This window comes from Anser anser, assembly GCF_964211835.1.
Source record: "Anser anser genome assembly, chromosome: Z".
NCBI classification, from domain to species: Eukaryota; Metazoa; Chordata; class Aves; order Anseriformes; family Anatidae; genus Anser; species Anser anser.
In genome coordinates this window covers 72,591,519-72,613,887 of record NC_139723.1, presented here as the reverse complement: position 1 = coordinate 72,613,887, position 22,369 = coordinate 72,591,519, and the positions used below count along the sequence as shown (strand labels likewise).

At 40.5% G+C, this 22,369-nt stretch overlaps 1 protein-coding gene across 2 annotated transcripts in view; it reads left to right on the top strand.

Moving 5' to 3' along the window:
- Positions 1-22,369, top strand: part of GHR (growth hormone receptor) — a 138,554-nt gene that overhangs the window by 54,912 nt on the left and 61,273 nt on the right. For both annotated transcript variants that reach the window (XM_083818414.1, XM_083818415.1), the window contains one exon: positions 12,275-12,476. In XM_083818414.1, the coding sequence (XP_083674540.1) occupies positions 12,475-12,476 (2 nt within the window). In that variant the 5' untranslated portion in view covers positions 12,275-12,474. The remainder of the gene's footprint in view (positions 1-12,274; positions 12,477-22,369) is intronic.

The window sequence follows — 22,369 nt, the reverse complement described above, 5'->3', positions numbered from 1 at the left end:
GCCCTGCTCCCACGGGAGGCAGCTGTTCCCTTTCACCACACTTTTAAGCAACTCTCCTCCTTCCATGTTTTTCCTTAATGAAGGCAGTTGTCCTCCTTTTTCCATCACCAGCAAAGGTCAAGAAATAGGAGAAAGGAAAGGAGGAGAGCAAGGGGCTGCCTCTGGAAAAGCAGCAGCTCCCGGTATCTCCTTGCAGTTATGGCAGCAGGAGGACGTCGTCTCTCCTTTGGACTGTGGCTGGCAGAAAAAAATGGGGGGTTGATGCAGCCTTCATGGCTTTAAAAAACATTTCTCATCTCTTCCAGGCACAGGTGGCAAAGGCTGAATAGCATCTACTTGGGCAAGACCTGCTTTATTAACTACATGCCGTAAATAAAAACCTACTTAAAGAATCCAATTTTCCGTAAAGAAAGAAAAGCTAGTCCTCATTTTCAGATGTTTCTCTGTAAAGCTGTACCACCATCTCCATTAATTTGTGCTACAGCTCCTAGTAACATCTGCTTGTTACCATATCAGATGACTTTCAGTCACACCAGTAAATTAAATGTACTACTCCCATCAGGACAAATTCTTCTTGGAAAAAAAAAAAAAGCTTTGAAGTTGTTTCAAATAAGCTGGTTGCTTAAAAAATCACACACCACATGATACAAGTTTCCTACCACTTCAGTGGTATGATACTTCAACATTTCAGTCTCAAATCTGTTCTTTAGATCCTTTATCAAATATGCTTACAAGTATACCTAGCACTATCGATAGCAAGATGTAGAATAAGTATCTGTATCACTGAATGTGAGCCCTGTGCATATTTTAATTATCTGAGACTTGAAATCTAACAAAATCCTTTTCTCTAATATGGAGAAAAAAGACACAGTGAAATTAAAGCACAATTATAAGCACTTCACAACACTTCTACATTCTGAGGACATTCCTATTCTGTAAGGGTACAGCTGTTGGATACCTCCCTACCAGCTGAACTATTCAGGAGAAACCTGGCTGACCCACAGTGTGTGCTTTTCTGTGAGATTTGTCTGAGATTGGAGGAAAGCCTGCTTGCCGAGGGAAAAACAAACTCAGTTCCGAGCCAGCCAAAAGCAGGCCCTTCTTAGCCAAGAAACTAATTTATAGACCACCGAGTAATCCTGCAATTAATTGTTCTCTGCAACCCATAGAACAGCTGACATCTGGATTCACTTTCTAAGCTCTGAAGGGGCTTGGGACATCAACATGTGGTTAAAGCACCCAGTACCAACTTATGTTCAGAGCTGGCTGAGAATACGGCTGATAAGCTCTCCAAAATCTTTGCAGGCTATCGCTTATACAATCTGTGAAAGCAGCAGCAGGAAAATATCTTCTTTGAATGAACTATACTGAGTCATTATTCTTTATAGGATACAAGTCTAGTCACCTGTTAGCAGTTCTGGTTGCTGAAGAGAAACTTGTATGCAGTAAGTGAACGAAAAATCAGTACTGGTATGTACATCATGGCAATTCAATACTCGAAGCTCCATCTACTGCAGTATTCTTCAGTATTAGTAACATTGGCAAAATGATCATCTATGGAAGTGTGACTTATCTAAGGCCACACTGCAGAGTGTAGTAGGACCTATGAGCAGTCAGTCAGACTCATTGTGATTGCTGTTGCTTACATGTGATTCAAGTGTGATTGCTAAGTGTCATACGTATTTTGGGAGCAGATGCTATCTTTAATGATTTCTAAACAGAAAGGATCTATGAACTTACATGGTAAGGTCTTTCTAAAATGGAAGCCTTTTATTGCTCAAAATTAAGTTCTCTGTGATATTAAGAACCACAGAAGGGACTGTCAAGCTCTTTCCCTTCCATGCAGGAGGTTTCCACACACGATCATGCTGGTGAGACTAAAAGCTGCAGCTTAGTCTGCAGGGCCAGCTGTTGAGTAGGGTAGTTCTTGGTACGCTGATTAAAAGGGAGACCCAGTTGCTTGGACTTCTGTTGACCATCTCATGTGAACACACCCTCGCTGCCTGTTTCAGCATGGCACTGGGTACAGAGGCATGGCTGCTATTCAGCCTTCAGATAATTGCCATCTTAGACCAGGAGGGCCCCCAGTAGGGTTGCACAAAACTCTCTGTGGCTGCAGTGCAATGTCCTCACCCTTAGTCTGCTCATTTTTATTGTACTGCATGTGTAATGTGAGTCCAGAGATCTAGCTTGGTGTGGGATTTATTTTTGTGGATAGCCCTCATGAAATAGGTATGAGCATGAGCAGTAGTTCTGGTAGTAGCGGATGAAGGATCTGGCTCTCAGCAGCCCCTCAAGGCAGGCATCTTCCAAAGCCTGTCTGTGAACATCTATTTCTTTCTGGTCCTGTGTAAAATAACAATAACAGGAATGCAGAAGTGTGGATACTCTTCTCTGTTTTCCTTAAAAAATAAAAGTTGAATCTGCTCCAAAGTTTCACTTTCTTAATGACAGTTTGTACCGTGTTGGTCTTCCTGCAGAGGAGGGAGTCATCATTTCGGTGGAAACAGACATGCTGTCACATGCCAGCCAGCTTGCCTTGCAGAGTATCCCTTTTTAGCTGATGAGTGCAGAGTTCATCTCTTTTATCTGTGATGCCTAAAAACAAAGGTTACAGTGCAGAGCTGGGACTATTAATCTCTGACATTTGAGAAGTGGTAAACATGGAGGGGGAGGTTTACATCTACAGCACTCTTTAATGCACTGTGGCAGTTAAATCACTGCACACAGTTGCAGTCCATGCCTTACTCTGCTGCGGGACTGTGGTATAAATGCAGGCAAGCCACTTCTCTTTCCAGTGTCTCCGTTTCCCTGTCTATAGATGCATGATGACCCTGACCCCCACTGTAGACTGTGTATGGAGAACACTGTCTGAAAGTATTGAAAGATCTCTTTACAAAAAGATACAGTAAATTAGCTTTAAAATTGGTATCCCTATTTCTGCTGCTTATTTTGAAGACACAACTTAAATTCTTTATTAGTTGGGTTTTCTTAGAGGAAATGTTGGGCATTGGCTCTGACTGAGCTCTTTCAGTTTCAAATGTGAATTTTTAGTTGCAACCTGCCATCATCCACTTCTGTCGTATTCGCCTTCTGTGTAGCACTGTGCTAGCTGCAGGTTGCCACTTAGAAGATTAACTGAATGAATTCCATTCACTAAACTAGTGACTGTTAAGTGGGTCACTAAATAGAAATTATCAGGCATGGCTGTTCAGTTTATTGCCCTTAAATGTCATGCTGACATGCTCCCTGCCTCTGCAATCCACTTGTCTCCACTTTCTTAATAATATTCTCATCCCAGACTCACTCTCCAACCTGTGCTGGTCCATAGTCACATATACTCTAACTTCTCCAATGGAAGGGGAAAAAAAAATTTCTTCAAGGCCTCCCATACTTCTTTCTCATACAATCTTTTTGTCTTCTACTCATCTTCTTCCTGCAGTGGAGCTTCTCCTCTTCATGGGATGGCAAGTAATCAGCTGAAAAAACATTTTCAAATTTCAGCTGAGCAAAAGTCAAATAAGTCTGTGTGTATATGTGTATATTTAGTGTATACAAGTGCACACACAAACACACACAGACACACAAAACAACACACAACGAACTCTTCTGTTCCTTATATGGAATTATTTTATGTCCTGTCCTAATTGGAATGCTTCAAATAATGCCAGTGATAGAATTGAAAATGTGATCTGGAAGAAAAGTTGAAGTCCTTAGAAGATAAATTAGGGGACCCAGTAATACAGTACACTGACTTGAATAAATTCAGGTAATGAAATGAGCTGATTTCACTCTCTGTTTGGAAATACTGGATGCACTAATCTTGGAAAAATCTCCAGTTAAATATACAGTGATTTAACATCATACACCCTAAGCTCTTGGTTTAAAAGGTGTCTTTGATAGCTGTATCATAAAAATGTGTATCAGAAGTGTTTGATTCGTTATAAAAGTTCTAGACATCCTGTTTGGATGTATGTTTAGTTGTAAATAAAAACGGATGTGTTTGTAAACCACTTGTAGTAGACATACTCTGTTTTAGTACGTGAGAAGCTTCATCAAAGCATACTTTAAAAATAGTCAGATTTTATAATTTCCAGATCTTACCACGGGAATTGGAGGGAGAATTTAATTGGCTTTTTAAAACTTTATAAAAGGTTTGGAGAGCAATCAGCTTTTATTCACCAGTTACTACTTACCTAATTAAAATCTGTTTGACAATGCTGCATGTAAAAATACAAAGTAATCTTTTCCCCATGCTGGTATCATTTAGTCTCACATAACTATGCGTTGACTTAGACAATTAAGGATCTAGCTCAGGATTTTCTATATGGCTATGCAAAGTGTTTTATGTGTGTGTGTGTGTTCAATGCAGTAAGCTGCTTTTTGGTGAATACACACAGCGTGTGTGTTCAGATTTGTATGCCCCTGAAGCACCAAATCTGTGGAGAATAGGGTCACGCAACAGTATTGGTATGATCTTAGACATGAGACATGGAAAGCAGCTGCAGTCATGGTGGTTCTCATTACCAGAGAACTTCTTAAACAGAGAATTTTACTTCATATTGTTCTGAAGAATAGTTTTGTTTAAAAGATGCAAATTGATTTTCTAACTCAACATCAGTTTAAACCAGACTTAAAGTAAATGTAAATTAAATCAGTATAAACCATACTTTAAACTGATACGAACTTCAGGACACACAAAGTTGCACCAGTTTAAATGCACTGTTTATAGCTATGCCTTCAGTCAAGTTTATTAATCTTTATATGTTGATCAAGCGATTTTTAGAGAAAGTTTGTGGCAGTGTGTGAGGTGTGAAAGTTCTCCTGCTCCTTTCAGCAGATGGCCAATGTGAATATGTGAGTACTTTTGAGTCATGAGTGGTCACCCAGAAATCCTGTTCATGTCCTTTGTCTGTCTTTTACCAGCTTTCATTTAATCCAGTATTTAAATCAAAGACCTCCTTAATGCCTTACAGGCTTTGTTATGTAGTCTTTAATCTGATTAGCATTACATGAATAATTTAGCATGCGACTGAACCATGTAATTCATTTGTCCCATAGTAATGAACTGTTAAGTAGTTCCATTAGTCTAGGATAAATACCAGAGTCTTTAACTTAAATTTTACAGCTTTTTGAAAATGTTTTCCTTGGATAAGAAACATTTTTGTATAAATACAATTAAAATTGAACTCGTTGCTCCCAGATGTCCTGAAATTACTCTTTGACATCTGAAAGGCACGTTTGAGTTCAAGATGATTAACACAAATTGAGGATGCTTGCTTGGCTATAACCAAACCCCATTTCACCTGAGGTCAGCAGGAGCTACATTGTTTGTATCAGCTTTTCTTGCAGCACCCATCTCTGTCCATGATGAAAAGTGCAAGAGATGAGATGCATATTTCTTTCTAACAAGTATGCTGAAACTGGCTGTAGTAACTGGCTATAATTGCCCAGATGTTAGCTACTACGCTTATTGTTCAATGCAAATACTAGCATGCAGAAGAGGGCTTGCAAAGAAAATACTAACTGGAGCAGTATAATTGGCCTGCTGTATGGTGACAGTCAGTAGCACATACAAGAAGGTGCTTTAATATTAAGCATGTAAATAATCCTGTAAATTCCAACCCAAACTCCCAATAATGCCTCACAGGTTGCTTGCCAGCATCATTCCTGTGTTCGCAGTCTTCATCATTTCTGCAAGGTACTAAGAGCACTGGTTGTGTCAGGGAAATTACTTAGTCATGTTCTTGTGTTAAATATATAAATGTACCTGCTTAAAATCAGATGTCTATAACTGCTTTGCTGGATTGGGTCTAGACTACTGAGCCCTGTTGGGATTTAAACTTTACTGATAGCTGAAAAGCTGATAGCTGACATTGAAAAGCTACTTGTTTTTTGTACACTGGCACAAAATTGTTTTACAGCACTGGGAATATCATTTAATTTCTTTATGTAAATTGAGAATAATTACCTTAGTCAGATGTTTTTCATGCAGAAGAAGCAATTTTTTAGCACAGATTTCTAGGAGGTTGGTTCTAGGTGCAGATTCAGACATTTCTTTTCCTTTCTTATTATAATATTTGACATTAAGTTGATGTGATAGATTTCTTTAAACAAACAATATACTTTTTGCTCAGAAAAAAATCTTTTATTTCCTTTTGCAATTGTACAAATCAAAAAAAAAAAAACCAAACACTGAATTTTGTGTATTGATTGTCTACTACCTTAATAAATAATAATAATAAAACAAAGCCATGGAAAAATTACCACTGTTGTGGAGAAGAGTGTTTATATAGCCTGAAGAAATTACCACTTTCATACATAGGCTGAGGTGCACTTCCTTAGTGATACAAGAGCATGTAAAGCTAGGTATCAACTCAAGGATTCACATCAGCATGAGAGCAGCTAGATGTCATTTCATTCAGGTGATATGCATCTACTTTGCTGCTTTGTTTTCTTTTGGGGGATGAAAAGCAAACAAAGAAGCTTAGACTTTTCCAAGTTGAAAAGTTTCTGTACGTGTGGTAGCCAGAAACTTAATTGTATTGGTTCTGTTTTAGTAGATGTCTTCCAAAGGAGGTGACCTACTAAGCTTCATGTTAAGGTCCTCCCTGTATGTACCTGGTCCATCAGGTTACTGTTGTCAAAGCATAACAGATTGTATTGTAGATAAAGAATTGATATGCCATATACCACAGCCATTCTGGGACTTCATAGTCTGGTTCTTAGAGTATCCATTTACAGCTGCTTTAACCTAGAAGAGCTTTCAGTGCAAGCCCAGCACAATGTCTAAACTGCGGATTCACTGAAGGTCTCCTTAACAGCATGTAAGAATTGATTATCATTTGGCCTGTTACCAGTTTAAATTTGGTTTAAATCAGAGTAATTAGCTGACACATCTGTCCATGAGAAAAAGAAATCAGCTCTGATCAAAGTATTGAAGTTGTCCATTACAATAGAGACATAAGTAAATTAAATCACTTGTTGAAATATATCAAATGTGGTCTTGAAATTGAGCTCTCATATAGTCTGTATTCCAAAATGAAGTTTGTTTAGGTGAAAAAAAAAAAGGATTTTGGAAATGTGAAGTGAGCAGTTTTTTTCATAGATTCCATTTCCAACTTGAGTACTTCAAACTCTTATAAATGATTTGACTTATGTAGAGCTCTAATTAATAACACAAAGTTGCCTCTTTTCCATTCTTTCAGTTTTTTTATGAAGAATTACCTCTTAATAATCACCAAATTTGCATGAATCCATGCATAATAATTGCAGCCATGTTCCAGCCCCTCATTCTTTCCCAGTCTTCTGTTGTTGTGTTTATTTCCTCAGAAATGCACCCCTTATGGGATTTTTTTTTATTCTCTGCAGTGCATAATTTCTGTTTCTGTGGTATTATTTCATGTCCTTTTCATATCCTGGATTACCACACACGCTGGGTGAATAGTGTGTTGTTCATCCCAACTGAGATGGTTCGTTATTTCTGTTTGTTGACATGGACGAGTATATAGCACTGACAAGGACTCTATAAAAACAGGCATTCATCCAAGTGCTGCTGATGACTCAATCAAGCTGTAATATCAGCAAGCAAGCAAAGAAGTCTTTAGGTCTGTGGCAGCTTTAGATTGTGCTGATTTGAAAGGCTATAACTCATTTCATCTGCAGAATGACTCTGTCCTGTTGGCATTTAGTGAAATGAGGGTAAGCAGGCAAAGTGATTTCAGCTATGCATATTGAGCCAAACCTGTGTGAAATATGTTATGCAAGCACAGAAAGATTTTCTCTTAGTGTCACTGATCTTGCCATGAGATAGCTTGTGAGGAATGTACACGCTGCAAAAAATAAAGGTTCTTCCCCCCAAAAATTCTGCAAGGGTATGTACATACACATTCTGTAGTTGATTAAATATGCCTTAGAGTGGCACAGAGCTTGAGAGGCTGGACTTGCATTCGCTTCTCCTCAGCACTCATTCCTACTTGATGATGGCTGTATTTATGTGTGTTTGCATGCGCTGCAAGCTCTTGTGTCCTTGCCTGTTTGTGATTGATGGAATGATGAAAGGTAGAAATATAAAGAAAAAAAATATTAAATCTTCTCAGATTAGTCCTTCACTCAGTAACGTTGTTCAGTTTGCAGCAGAGAAGCCACCTTTGGTTCTGGAATAGTTGCACATGTATTATTTGGCAAGCAAAGTGAAACTGAAGGAGGTTACAGGGGAAAAAAAATCTCATGTTTGGAGTACTTGGAGTACAGTGAGTTAATGGAGATGGCAAAAGCAGAAATTCCTTCTTAGGCATAGTTTAATGAAGTGTAATATCCTTCTCTTTCCTTCAGGTCCTTTCAGGTTCAGGACCCATCTAAACATAAAGATCTCACTTCAAACAACAGTTTTGTTTATAAGCAAACTCTTTATGATTTGCTCCGAGTGTCAACATAGTTATTTGTCCAGAGTAGATGCAAACCACTCAGTAGGCTATAACTAAACAATTTATTTTTTCATGGATTTTCTTAGCCTGGTTTCCCCTGTCTGTGCTGACTGTGTTCACGTCCCACTGGAGAGATGTGTTTAAATTCACTTGTGATTGACCTTACTCCAACACTGCTGTAGAAAAGGGCCAGGAATTTTTCTATCCTTTTATAACTCCTGGCTCCCTTTCTCCACTGAAGCAATTAGCCTGAGCTGACCTCTAGCCAAATGTTCCTGTGGTCAAGTTTCAGCTGCCTTGAGGACAGTCAGCTGTTGTAATTATTTTTCTGGTTTTAGCTCTCTTCATTCTTGCGAACTGCAGGAGTTGGGCAAGGTGTAGACTATTATTCTTTAGAACAGCAGGTATTAAAGACACTGAAATGTTTTGTTCTGCTCAATAACAGGGACTTTATTAGTGGTATTTGTCTTTCATACACAGGCAGGGAGGTAGAGATTACTAGATTGTGAAAGGTCAGGTTTATCCTAAAGCTGATCAGAGGAGAGAAGCTGTCTCTCACTAGGTTAGCACTGCAGCCTCTGAACAATACTGTTCTTGTGAGCTTGCACAAGTGTTGTTGAGGAACAACAGGAGGCTGTTGCAAACCACACGAGAACTTTCTGCAAGGTGGCCGTCTGATGGTGGAGCAGATGGTGCTGCAGAGGAATCTTCTGTCTGAAATTTTATTCTGTACCGCCAATATCAGTATCGTGGTGGGGCAGCTCCTGTTGTGCTGTAGATTTTCTCCCACAAGCCTACAGCTGTGGTGATGCAGCCCTGCCTTGGCTTCTGATACTTCTCAAGTAGAAGTCTTCCCTGTGTCTCAGCAGAGCTCTCCGTAAACGTGCACGATGCAGAGAGGCGACACAGACCCTGGTGCTTCACACAGGTTGCAGAGCTCCTTCTGCTTGGAGGGTGACCTTGAGCACAAGCCCTGTCCCACGGGCTCTGGGTTTGAGCTCCAAGGGAAGAAGCACAATTTGCCTTTTCCAGGTCCTTTTGTACAAAGTGGGGAGCGTGGCCCTTCCGTATTTTCACGAGAGCAGTCACCATGTTTGACGTCAGTCTTGTCCATACTGGGTATGTTCAGACTACACCTGTTGGCTTTTTCTGTTACAATTTATTACAATTATTTGTTAAAATAAATGTTTATGCATTGATTTTAACTGGAACAATTTCCTGATGGCGTTCACTGCAGGCAGGTATGTAAACAAGACCACTAGCACACGAGGAAGAGCAGTACTGGAGCAGGATTGTTTTTATCTGCAGCGGCAAGACCTTACTGAGGTTTAACGTGATGGTTGACCTCTGGGATATATTTCCAGACTCCTGGGTTAGTGCTCCATCTGTCAAACCACTCCTCCTTGCAGGAAGCTGAGATAACTGCATGTCCCAGCACACAAAGGGGACAGCCCTGCTTGTGATGGCTGCGCGTGGGAGACGATCCCGTTCTCATCACTGTGTTGCTCGGTGCGGTGTGGTTATAACAACCAAGCCTCTGCTCACAGATGTGCTGTGAATGACCGACTGTGATGATGATTTTGTGTGGAGAACTCCTATGAGGGTTGTTTTTTGTTTTTTGTTTTTTTTTTTTCTTGCAATGTCATTGAGCAGGAAGATGTAGGAAGGTTTGGAGAAGAGCAGTAGGAAAATGAGCCGAGGTTGGTGGAAACGAGAGAACGGGGAGGTGTGATCAGAGGCAGTATGGGATGTCTGGGTGTTACGACAGAGAGGGCACAGGAGGGTTGTAAATACAGTGACATTGTGCTCAGGGCTGTGAAAGAGAGAACAAAACTTTAGGGAGAAAGTGGAGCGGCTGTAGGGGGTGGGTACTGTTTGATAGGGTACAAGCTGTCTAAGAGGAGGGGAACTGGCAAGTACGGTGAAGCATTTCTGTAGAAGATTTATTAATAAGAAACAATAAGAATCCTCCAAACATAAATACAGATGGAGATGGGGGAACAATTGAGCTAGCTGAAAACATCGCTGTTCTGGGATGAACCTCATGCTGTGCCAGTGTAGCTCCTCTCTACACACAGGATCACTGGCCTGTAGTTGCTTTGTAAACTTCTTCCCAGCCCTGTGCTGCTCTCCAGCAGCTGCAGCCTTCCGCTGCTCCTCGGTTCTGCTCCACAGGCTCCCACACCAGCCCTAATCCTTCACGAGCACACATCCAGCCCTGCCATACAGCTCCCTTCCTCCCTGCCCACGGGAAGACAGGCTGCTGCCTTTGGGCAGAGCCACGTCTGCTCGCACAGGGCGAGTGCTGCAGCCAGGCAGCCCTGCGGCAGCCCCGCTGCGGTGGGAAGCGTCCTGGGTTAGGCTCTGCAGGGTGGTCCGGATACATTCTCCCTGTGCTGGGCATGAAACTGGAGAATTACTGAGTGGTTGTGTTAACGAGGATGTGAGAAATAACTTCAGATTTTCAAGTTTTGTTCTAAACTGCATGAATGAGGAATCTGGAGTTTGTACTAATTGTGGTGGGGGTTTTTTTGTTTTTTTTTTTTTTAAGCGAGTCAATCTGTTCTCTTGGTGAGAAGATTAAGAAGAGGGAATTGTCTTTTAAGTTCGATGTTAACATGGTTTTTCATATTCAGCCTGCTTGTGTTTTACGGTTGCTGACTAAATTCACACTTTGCTCACTCAAGTAGGGCTGTTTCAATAGCCAGATTGCCAGCATCGGTCATGTTAATCGGTAGCACCCACTTAAGAGGTTGTTGCTCTGTAGTGGGTTCGGTGGCTTGGACACTGCTGATATATTCTGTCAGATGGAGACAGAAAATGTCCAACTGAAAGCACTTCAGTGTAGAATCAAGGTTTGCTGTACCCCTTTATGGTCAAATATAGAAGTGCTAGCCTAGTACATAACCCAGGTCCTGCCCTTCCCCATTGTCTCCAGATGCTGGTGATAACAGCACAAGCAACGTAGCATCCCTCAAACAGGGTTGCAGGTTGTGAAGAGGTTGTGGCACAGATAAATTAGGGAGATTTGGTTGTGATGTCTGTGTGGCACAGATAAATTAGGGAGAAGGAGGAACGTGCTTTCTGAGGAGGTTACAAAAGCTTGTTGGGTTGAGGACTGTCCTTGTGATGTGCTGCATGGACATGCTTGAAGGTGCCTCCTCAGCAGTGACACAAGTTTTCAGTGCCAGACAATCTCCCATGGCAGAAGCTGAAGCGCAGCACAGCAGAGCAGGGCACCGAGGCACATTTGCAGCTGTGTGGGAAGCCAGTAGGAACAGACCAGAGAATTAGTCTGGGTTACTTGTTGCCTACAGCTGCTGCAGCATTCATTCTCTGCTCGCTTCTCCCATCTTTAGTGCATGTAGTTCTAGACTCAGAAAGCATTGTACATGTCATGCAAGGACAAACACAGCTTCAGGGGCATGCAAGCTGGAAAGGGAATCATCGTGTCTTTGTTCCCTAAGAGAGAGGTTGTTCTTTCCTACTTTCGCATTTAACCTAGGCTAGTCATTGGGATCTGTTCCCCAAAGGCTGCTCTGGAGGGGAGTGTGGTTACTTTGGTTACTTCCTGGAAGCAGGCTAGAGATTGACAATACTGATTTTTTTCCTCTGTATTAAATGAACTAGAGACCCATGAGCTAGTCTTCATATAAAAATACTATATAGTATCTGTCCCAGGCAGCAGGATAATGATGTGACTGTATGAGGCAATAAACTGTAAACTAAATATGCTTCTAGTTTAAATTTAATCAGAAGTTCAATAAAAATAGATAATAGTTTGTGTCATATACCTGTAATAATATTAGTTTATAAATAAAGTCTCTTTTTGTCCTTTATTATTACAGAATTAGAGTTATGGATCTTCGGCATCTGCTGTTTACTTTGGCGCTGGTCTGTGCAAATGACTCACTTTCTTCAAGTGATGGTAAGTTTTATGGTAACCTTTCTGTGCCTTTGTATGTGTATAGCTTTATATAAGGAGTATTTTTATATTACATGCGTCAGGACTGTGCAAGTTCCTTGACTGTGGTAAGCTGGGTGCAAAATGTGAAAAATATGTCAGCTAATCTTATTGTGAAGAGAGTGGATAACATTGAGACTATATGTTGCAGAATAAAGGTGAATTTTGTAGACTGCATTGTGTGCGTGGTGTGTAATCAGACCAGATCAATGCTGGTGTTAAACATTGAAATGCACTTCTCTCAAGTACCAAAGTTATGGAAGAATAGTATGAGGTTAATTTTTTGTGGAAAGTTTTCCTTTCCTTAATGAGTCTATTTAGAATATTTCTATGGTAAATGTAGAACTATTTGGAAGTATAAAGGAAGGACTTCAAGGCTTCACATATTTGGTCTGAGGCCAGTATGAATAAGTTTCATAAGAAATACACTTAGAAATTCTTAAGTAGAGGTTATAAAAGGGATTTGAAAAGAACATGTAACCTCAGACAGCCAGATGGCTGTGGGTAGCCAGCAGAAAACCTCTTAGCTAGGCAAAGCTCTGTTCAGGGTTTGCATCCACTGAATGTGCCTCTGGCTTTCCACAGTTCTTCCCCTTCTCATCCTAATTCACCTCAAATTTTCCACTTGTAAATTAAATGTAGGGCTGGAAATTACTCCCTCCAGCTGAGCTTTCTCGGATGCTTTGTGTTTCTGTAACCAGCAATGATCTAGAGCCATTTCTGTGTTACCCAAAGGCCTGCCTTGACCCTGTTTGGTCCTTTGGGATGGGTCTTTTACTCATTTAGAACAAAAAGTTCCTGTTAACTTCATTGGGAGTTTTATGTTGTGTCAGACAGATCCGCTTACATGGATTATGATCTGCTCCTGTAAACAAATACAAAACCTAGTCTGCTCGGTCTTATTCTGGCCTTTGGAGAGAACAGTGAGTTTTCCATAATTACTAATCTTATACAAACATGTTGCCTCTTCTCCCAGGACTGCAGAGCAGCAGCACTAGAGTGGTTCCTGAAGCAGGTGCCCCTCCTGACCTTCTGGCCCAAACCAGTGCTAGCAGGGAAAGTCACAGAGGGCAGCTGGATGAGTAATTTTGGAAAAAGTGGGGTGGAAACAGCTTCCACAGAAAGCTGTAAACAGACTGATAAAATTTTCAGTGAAAATTTCTCACATCTCTCGATTTATTTATTTTTTTTCTTTGCTCAGTGGCTCCAATCATACTTAAGTGTTACAAAATGCAAATTAAATACATACAGAGTTGCAAGCCATACTTCATTAACCCTTCTGGTGTTAACTTTGCAATATGATGCTAAATCAAAGGTCTATGACATAGTTACCTGTAATCATAATTGTCCTACAGTTTAAAGGTGTAGTAATCCTCCGTCTCCCTGATAAGAGTTTTAGACACCCATATTTGCAGAATGGATGGAGAAATACAAGGGCCATTACCTTGTTGTTAATGGAAACTTTAGGCTGAAATAAGATATAGTTAGAACTCAGATGATCAGTTTTCAGAGAATTCTTCCATAAAGTTCATTTTATTTAGTTAAAAAGAGTTTCAGATAGGAAGAACACCGGTGTCTTTATTTACTTCTATGTTTGTGGTTAAGATTCTTGTCCTCAGCGTTATCAGGCCATGGATCATCTGTGAGATTCTCTTCTCCCTTGCTAATTAAGGCATTTTCTGTAACATTTACCAAATTTCATCTGAGTTCCTGATGTATCTGGCTGTTGAAGGCAATGCATGAGTCCAGTTTTCGCTTTTGTTCCCTGCTTTCGTTTCCTTCTTAGAGCAATACTTTCATTCTGCTACCTGCATGTCCCATGGGAAAAGAGTTTGCCTATTTAAGAAATGCATAAGGAAGTATGGTGTAGTGAAGTGTTTGTTTTCATGTTGAAATTGTGGGGCCGAAACAATGTGGGGCTTTTATATAATCTGTTCTGCATCCTTCTCTGTTTTCTGATTTGGTTAAAAGTTTAGATAAGTTTATGATAGAAATTTGCTCGGTAAAGCTGTACGCTGTTTTTCCCTGTTGCATACCACTCCCTTTCATTAGACGTATGAACTGAAATAAAATTTGGAAATTCCTCCTTGGTTCTGCTGAAATGTGGAAAGTCAGTATTTCTCAGTGAAATCTGATACATGTACCAGCTTCTATTCACTGGCTCTTTCAAAATGGCCAGTAGAACAGAAATGAACGTGTCCTGATTTGATCCTTTCCCCACTGTGTCTGCATGTTACAGTAAATGCATTAAATGGACAAAAATAATCCCTGCTCAGATGCTGCAGTCTACTGGACCAACTGATTTCTCTCTCAGTGTTTAAGAGCACATAATGATTTTTAAATCCCTTCCAGATGAGGTGTGGTCCACAAGTCCTACGTAAAAATCATGATACAAATAAAACTTAACTACAGTGTCGCCTTTTATCTGGTGACTTTAACTATACTGATGAAATAAGTGATCTTTGTGATCTTACCTCTAGATTAAAAAAATGAGAAATATTTTGTGTTCCTATGCTTAAATCTAGGACACGATGCTATAAACCTATATGTATCCTGATTTGCAGTATTACTACTACAGGACTGTGTATATGAAATGAACAGAGCTTTGTCATCCCCAGGATAAATTTTAAATCACTAAACTACTTTTAGGGTTGTAGCACTTCTGTTTTGAGGGTGGGGGAGATGGTCAACTGAGGAAGTCCAACAAGGAAATGTAACTTGAACAATAATTTTTGAGATAACGTGGGAGAACATCCATATGTAATTCTTGAGTAATACAGATGAAATAATAATAATACAGTTTTTTAGCCAGCCAGTACTGTTTTGTTCTACTTTTTTGTTTTTCCATGTGAGTGTGCCTGCATCTGCAAATGCTCCTCATGAACATACAGCCCCTCTCTTAGCCTATTGCTAGGTGATGAATCCTGACAATCTTGCAGAGCTCTGCCCAGCACAGTCTTGCTGAGGCCTTCCCATAAACTTAATTAGATATACTCCATACCTGATATGTTGCTACAGGGGCTGATCTGCGATGTCAGAGCTCCTGAGGAAATCCACTTAGGCAATTGTAATTTTCACCATAGCACAAGAAAAAAAAGGACACAGATTTGCTAGTCTTACACCAAATCACATTGCTGACACAGTGTAATATTGACTCGTATGTAGAGCGATTCACATAAGAACTGCATGTTTTTACGTCTTGAAAGTAAAGCTTATATTCAGCTGTACAAGCGCCTGTGCTTCGAGCTGGCTCTGAGCAGTGGGGTCAGATCCACCCTTGGCACACAGTTAAATCCCATACGTGTTTCCTCCTGGCAGGGAAAAGGGTGTGAGGCCAGCAGCTGGCCGGAGAACTGCACAGCATTCAAGACCAGATCTTGGACATTTAGTCACATGTTTGCTGTCTGCTCGTTCTGCTGGAGGCTTTCCATTGATTTAGTTAGTTTTTGTGCTCTGCTTTTGCTAAGAGCCTGGCTTGCCAGCTCCTTAAACAGAGGCTTTAGCTGGAGTGTGAAGTCACTGGGCTGCCCACCATCACTGAGGCGGGGATGCTGAATGTGACCGAGTTATGTCTGCTGAATCGGGCTTAGTGAGTAGTGCGGAGCCACGGAGGTCTGGGACGTGCAGCCTCCTGCCAGCTGGGTGCTGAGCCACACGCTGCCCGTGTCCTGGAGGTGCTGTACGGCAGCGAGTAAACGGCACAGCAGAGGCAGTGGCAGAAGGAAAATGTAAAGGCCGCCGCAGTGGGAAAGTAATTTCTGAGAGGTGTGTAACTGGCATAGGTAGACGGGCCTTGTGCCCTGGCGATTTAAAAGCAGAAGGCCCACTTTCACAGCTCTGAAGACATTTTTGTCAAGTCAGCAGAACTAAGGCTCCTGAGAATTTTGGTTGCTTTGAAGATGAGGGATTATGTGCTTTTGAAAATCACACAGCTTTGTTTATAGGTAATGTGGCACGTGAACAAGAGGCAGGAGTGATTCATGAGTATCTCACATACTTCAGTGCAATAGTAATCGTGTTTCAATGAAAAATAAGAGCTTATATTCAAATGCATGTAAGCAATTTTTGTTTGAGATTAATGTAACCATGGTGTTTCAAATATGTATCTAAGCATATATCTGGGTATTCTGTTTTAATATACCAGCTGACATCAAAAGTGGCTGAATAACTCCAGGCATAGATTGCAAAATGTTTAGGAGGCAAAATAAGTTTTGTCTGCTTGTTCCTCCTTTACAAGTGATCAGTGTAGGTCACGTAAGGACATAGAGGAATAAACAGGGAATTAGACCCAGTTAATAAAACAATACTTAAGCTCAAGCAGTTCCAAAACTAATTTTTTCCCAGTGAAAGAAGTAGGAAATGTCTTTCATCATTTTTGATACTAAATCAACATTTATTTTAGAACGTTACAGCTATGTTAATTCATTCTCTGAAACAGGTTTAGGGAGATATTTGTATTTAATGATAGAACAGTGAAAATATTTTTGAATGAACTGTTTTTGTACAATGATCATTTTAGGAGCTACAAGTCTGAATTTATTGTGCCTTTAGTCTGATTTCAGAAACGAATTTAATCACAACTTTTTTTTTTTACATTATTGTATGAAATTTATGTTCAAATGCTCAATTTTCTTCATTTTTTTACAAGTATGATTAATTATTTTTCCCTTCTGAGATACATCAAGTCCAGTTTTTACTTGCATCAAAATGTCCTTCTGTTGTGCTGGTATTTGTTCCCTTGCTGTACTTGGATGCTTTGTATACATGCCATATCCAGATTAAACCATCTAATGTTAGGTGTGCAGTAGGTGTCAAATCTGCCAATTACAGATCTAGGGTTTGAATCCATGAGCCGTGAATAGAGTTTTAGTGTCATTAGACACTCCCGGGCACCTGCACGAGACTCAGAGATGGCACAGAACCTGCAGGACGTCTGCATCCTCCTGAAATGGCCAGAAGCTTTTCGGGCTCTATAAAAAAGCTTGAGGCCAGGCAGCTCAGATGTCCCTGTACATATGTTTTTAGGCAACTACGTCAACTCCATCAGTTGTTCTTTGTTCCGGGGACTGTACTGAGTCTCTCTCCACAGGTTTCATGGGAGCTTGGACACCTAAGGATGATGCTTATCCATGTATGAATCGTGGAGAATCACTAGGTACCCAAAATAACAGCATGAGACTTACAGATAAAACATAAAACCAGTAGGAGCTCTGTGCATTTTGAATCAGAGGCTGGAAGGCAGGCAGCCAGAGACAGCTAAAGAAGTTAGGCTGCTGGATTTTGCCCTGCCTCGCTCAAAGAGAGTTGAATATAGGTGTCTCCATTTTGAACTGAGTCTCACCCTTACAGCTGCCTTGTTTGGGTATGCATAATTCTGTGTGCTTTCTGCTAGGCAATGGTGTAGCTCCTCAGCCACGTTGCCAGCCAAGGTGAGGGGTCTTCTTACTGGGTTGAAAGGATAACAAAGGGCTTCTTGCTATCAGCATGAAGTTACCTAGAAGACCAATGTTGTCTAAAGCCTTAGATTTGACTTTTGTGACAAACAGAAGAATTCTTAGTCTAAGCAGTGAGGTGCTGTTGAATTGCAGCATATTTTCTGATAAGGAAAGGAAATTTGTCCATCTGCTCCTGTAGCGGGAAGGTAGCAGAGACTTTGTTGTCTGGTTTGTAATACTCAGAAAAGGAAAGATCAATGGCACTGTGGGGTTTTGGCTGAAAACACGTTTTGTGATTTAGACAAACTCAAATGTTATAGGTTACAGTCAGTGCAGTGACTAAGTATTTCTCATACATGAGGAACGTTCTTTTATTTTTAATGACTTTTTTGGTTATTAGGAATATTTGCATGAATAACTATCCTAATCTTGTTAGGAGTGGCAAAAGATAATAAGAAAGGGCAAAGTCTTTCCCTAACTTAAGCTGCAAACTCTCTGTCTTCCTCTTGCTGAGTAATAGAACCATAATATAGCTGGTAGTCATCTGTTCATTGTGTTCATTTTCTCATCCCTAATTCTTCCAACTGGTGTATTTTTGCTTGTATTTTTTTCTCTGTGTTACCTACTTTTTCAATTATCTGCAGGCATATAATTAGGGGATACAAACCAAAGCAGAGCTGGCAGTGAAAACTGGGAAGTTCAACATTGATATCTGCTTAGTGAATCCTATTTTACACAGACAGCAGCAGAATAGTTAAGAATGCATATTTAAAAATGACAAGTTTTAAAGCAGATTTAAAGCAGACAAAGCCTTCAGAATAATTGCCTCATTTCCAGAAATTTAGGTATCTCTGAGCAAGAAAAATGTTCCATTATGTAGTAGAAATTGCCACAGAAGCATTTCCAGGAGCCAAGATCAGGAAGCTTGGCACAAGTAAACGTTAAGTTACACCACTCTGATCCTGCTAAGCCGTTCTTGCTGGAGGGAACATTCATTTTGGCAGAGAGCAAAGTAGTATTTCCATCATCACTTTCCATTGTGATTAGGCATGGCTTTGATGGCTAGCAGAAAATTTAGAAGGAGGGCCTTGAATCTGTGCACTTGGAGTTACTTTCACTGCTCCTGCTTCCTGGTAAGTAGTATGTACTTCAGATAAGCCATTTTTCTGTGACCATATGACAGTATCTATGCTCTGCCATGGAGAAGAAAGGATTTTACCTTGTCTTTTTTCTATAACGGGTAGCATACATGGTATTTTAACAGGAAGGGATTTGGGATTTCTAAGAGTGAAAGGTACATTCTGGAAATGAATTGTAGACAGGCATATGTTTTATAAGAAAACAGAAAACAAAAACATAGTCTTGGAATTTTGAGGGATAGTAGCCTTAAATTACGCCCCTAAAATCCATATTTAGGCTTGTAACTGAGTACATCCAATAGTTCAAATGCTAACCGGGATTGCAAGAGGCTTGTCTCTTTTGTCCGTTCCTCCAAACCACATCAGTGACTCCAGTATTTAGTGAAGAGCCTTTGCATATCTTCACTCACAAGCCTGCCAAAAAACCACATTATGAACAATCAGCTTCACTCAGACACCCTGCAGAATAACGTACATGCCAGTTTTCCTATCCAGTTATCTCAGTTATATGTAGCTTTCTGCTGTTGTGTAGATTTCCCTCATTGTTCCCTAGTAGTCATCATAGTTTCTTCTCTTTCAAACACAACCTCACCAATTTGCTGCCCTCTGATTGCTGCGTTTTGAGATCATTTGCAAAAATGAGCTGCACATCTGTAGCTGGTGTCAGGAATAGTGAGAAGGAAAAGTTAAGCTATCAGCTGCGGGGCTTGTAATGCCAATGTACATCTTTTTCCCAAGCAGCCAAACTGCCAGCACAGATACTGGTCCTCCTATGAACTGGAATTGCTTCTCCTTTACTAGGGATGAGCTGCACCCAAAACTGCTCACTCACAGTGGTCACTTGTGGCTCAGTTTTGAGAAGCAGTGCGGCTAGTCTGAAACAAGAATTTCTGCCCATACATGCATTGAAGTGCACGAATTTAAGAAAGACGATCAGATGTTGGAGACAGCAAAAAATGTTCACAGCACTTTGTACAGTTATCTAAGAAGATAAGTATGAAAATTCATAGTTAGCTTTTAACTTGTCTTTTGGTATTTGAAATGTAATTGTATATTTCATGTGAATTGTTAGAATGGTTTGCACTGTACTAGCCAAATGAACCTCACTTAATAAACTATGTGTAAGGGAAAGGAAAAGGAGTTCAAGCAAGTAAGCACTAATCCATATTATGGAAGCATATTACATGAGTTATAATGAATCATTCCATGGAGAGGTATATACAGAGCAAATTCTTTCAGTGTTACTCATCTGTAACCAGAAAAAGAAATTGTTGTCACTGCACATTCACTACATATAATGAAATGACCATGGGAAACAGTAAAAATTTTTCATGAATGTAAGCAATGATACAGTTATCTTTGTGTAGTAACTTACACTGCCTGATTCAAAATACAATGGACTTTTAGAACCAAGAGGCTGTCTGCAGTGTTGCACCTTTTTGTTCCACGCAGTGGTCTTCAGAAGTGATAGGATCCAATTGGAAACAGAATAAAAGCATGACTGGGAACTGGAGAACCATCCTTGAACTGAACTGGTTCATACCATTGTACATGAGGGAGCATTGTTTGGCACCTCAGCAGTATTTTGGCATGTCAGTGCTCTCTCTTCCAAAGGACGGAAGCATCAGAGGAACACTCCAGAGCTGGAGTTCGCAAGGTGCCATCACTGAGTCACATGGAGTGACTGAAAGCTTCGTGCAGGTAACCACCCTCAGCAGAACAGCGATTTTCAGGGCTGCAGCAGCACTTCCACCACGGTTGGGTACTTTGTGAACTGGCACTGCCATTTGGAGGATGGCTTGGTCCAGCCTAGCAGTCAAAATCTTGGAAAAATAGACTGCAGCTGTCCCTCAGATGTTTGTTTCAAGCGTTGGCTGTTCCACCATTCTTCCGTGTTACTCTCTGTATCAGTATTACTGGTAACTGGGTGATGGAGAGGGGAATGGGAATGTGATAATGCAAGGCTCTGGCAAGGTTCTCCTTGGGGAATCAAAATACCAGGCCTGGGCTGTTTTCCTTCTCTCTTACTGGAAAGGAGCTAAGAAGAATAGCCTAAGAATGGTGCTGTACGTGACAGGCAGAGCTACAGACTATGGGCATGGACTCTTTAGCTTCTGAATCTGGAGGAAGTTCTGGTATTTAACAAGACAGAGCTTTTCTACTTCGCTTTTCCTTCTTCTTGCTCATTACAAAAACATGCTGTAAAATGAATCACAGAATCGTCTAGGTTGGAAGAGACCTCCAAGATCACCGAGTCCAACCTCTGACCTAACACTAACAAGACCTCCACTAAACCATATCACTAAGCTCTACATATAAACATCTCTTAAAGACCTCCAGGGATGGTGACTCAACCACTTCCCTGGGCAGCCCATTCCAATGCCTAACAACCCTTTCGGTAAAGAAGTTCTTCCTAATATCCAACCTAAACCTCCCCTGGAAGTTTTAAGTTTTTTATGAAGTAGTAACAGAAAAGGTTAGTTTTCTGCAGAACTTTGAGCCTCCCACTAGAGATTTTGAATTCTCCTAGCTTAACGCAGTGAAGATTTTCTTTTCCTGAAGAACCAAGTGATGGGTTTTGTGTGTGTTTGTTTTTTAATGGATTATTTTACAAATTAATTCCACACTAAGGAACATAGAATTGCTGTAAGATAGGCTAATAGTGTTGGTATATCATCTGCAGAGCCACATGTAATTTCTGTTCGCTCCTACCTTTTATTCTCACTAAGTTGGTTAATTCCCTGGGAGTTCCAAGGAATGCAATAGGAAACTGTTAAATATTAAGTGTGATTGGGAATTTATCAATTCATCATTTGTATCAGCCGTGGCACCAAAGAAATGGCATGTAGCAAACCTGACACCAATTTTAAAAAGACTCAAGGAAAATGCACACCAGGAAGTTTGTCTTCAGAGCAAGGCAAATTTAAAGACACTTGAAAAAAAGCATAGATGGATAAATGCATGGAAGAATGTTGTATATTTTGGAGTTGGTATAAGCCCTGTTTCTTTCAAAAAGCACTTAGTGTTTGCACCCGTAGCTACTGACTCAAAGATTTCAACAAGCACACAGAAAGTGGTTGTTTAGTCTCTATAGTAGTGATTTTCAGAGTGCCTTTGTGCAAGACTGTAGCAAAGGTTCTTTGAAAATTGTCGGGATAAAACAGAAAGCTGTCCATGCATTAAAAATTAATCAGAAGGGGAAATAAAGGAATAAATGATCAGCTCCCACAGCAGAAACATCTAAGGATGTTTCTCTTCCACAGTTAATAAAAAGAGAAATTAAATAGACAAGAACTTTTCTGCTTGGAAAGCTCCGTGGTGGGACGTGACAGAAATCTGTGCGATCCTGCATGGCGCCAAGGGAGTGAAAGGAAGGGTGTGAGCATGCAGCAGCCATCGGGGGCC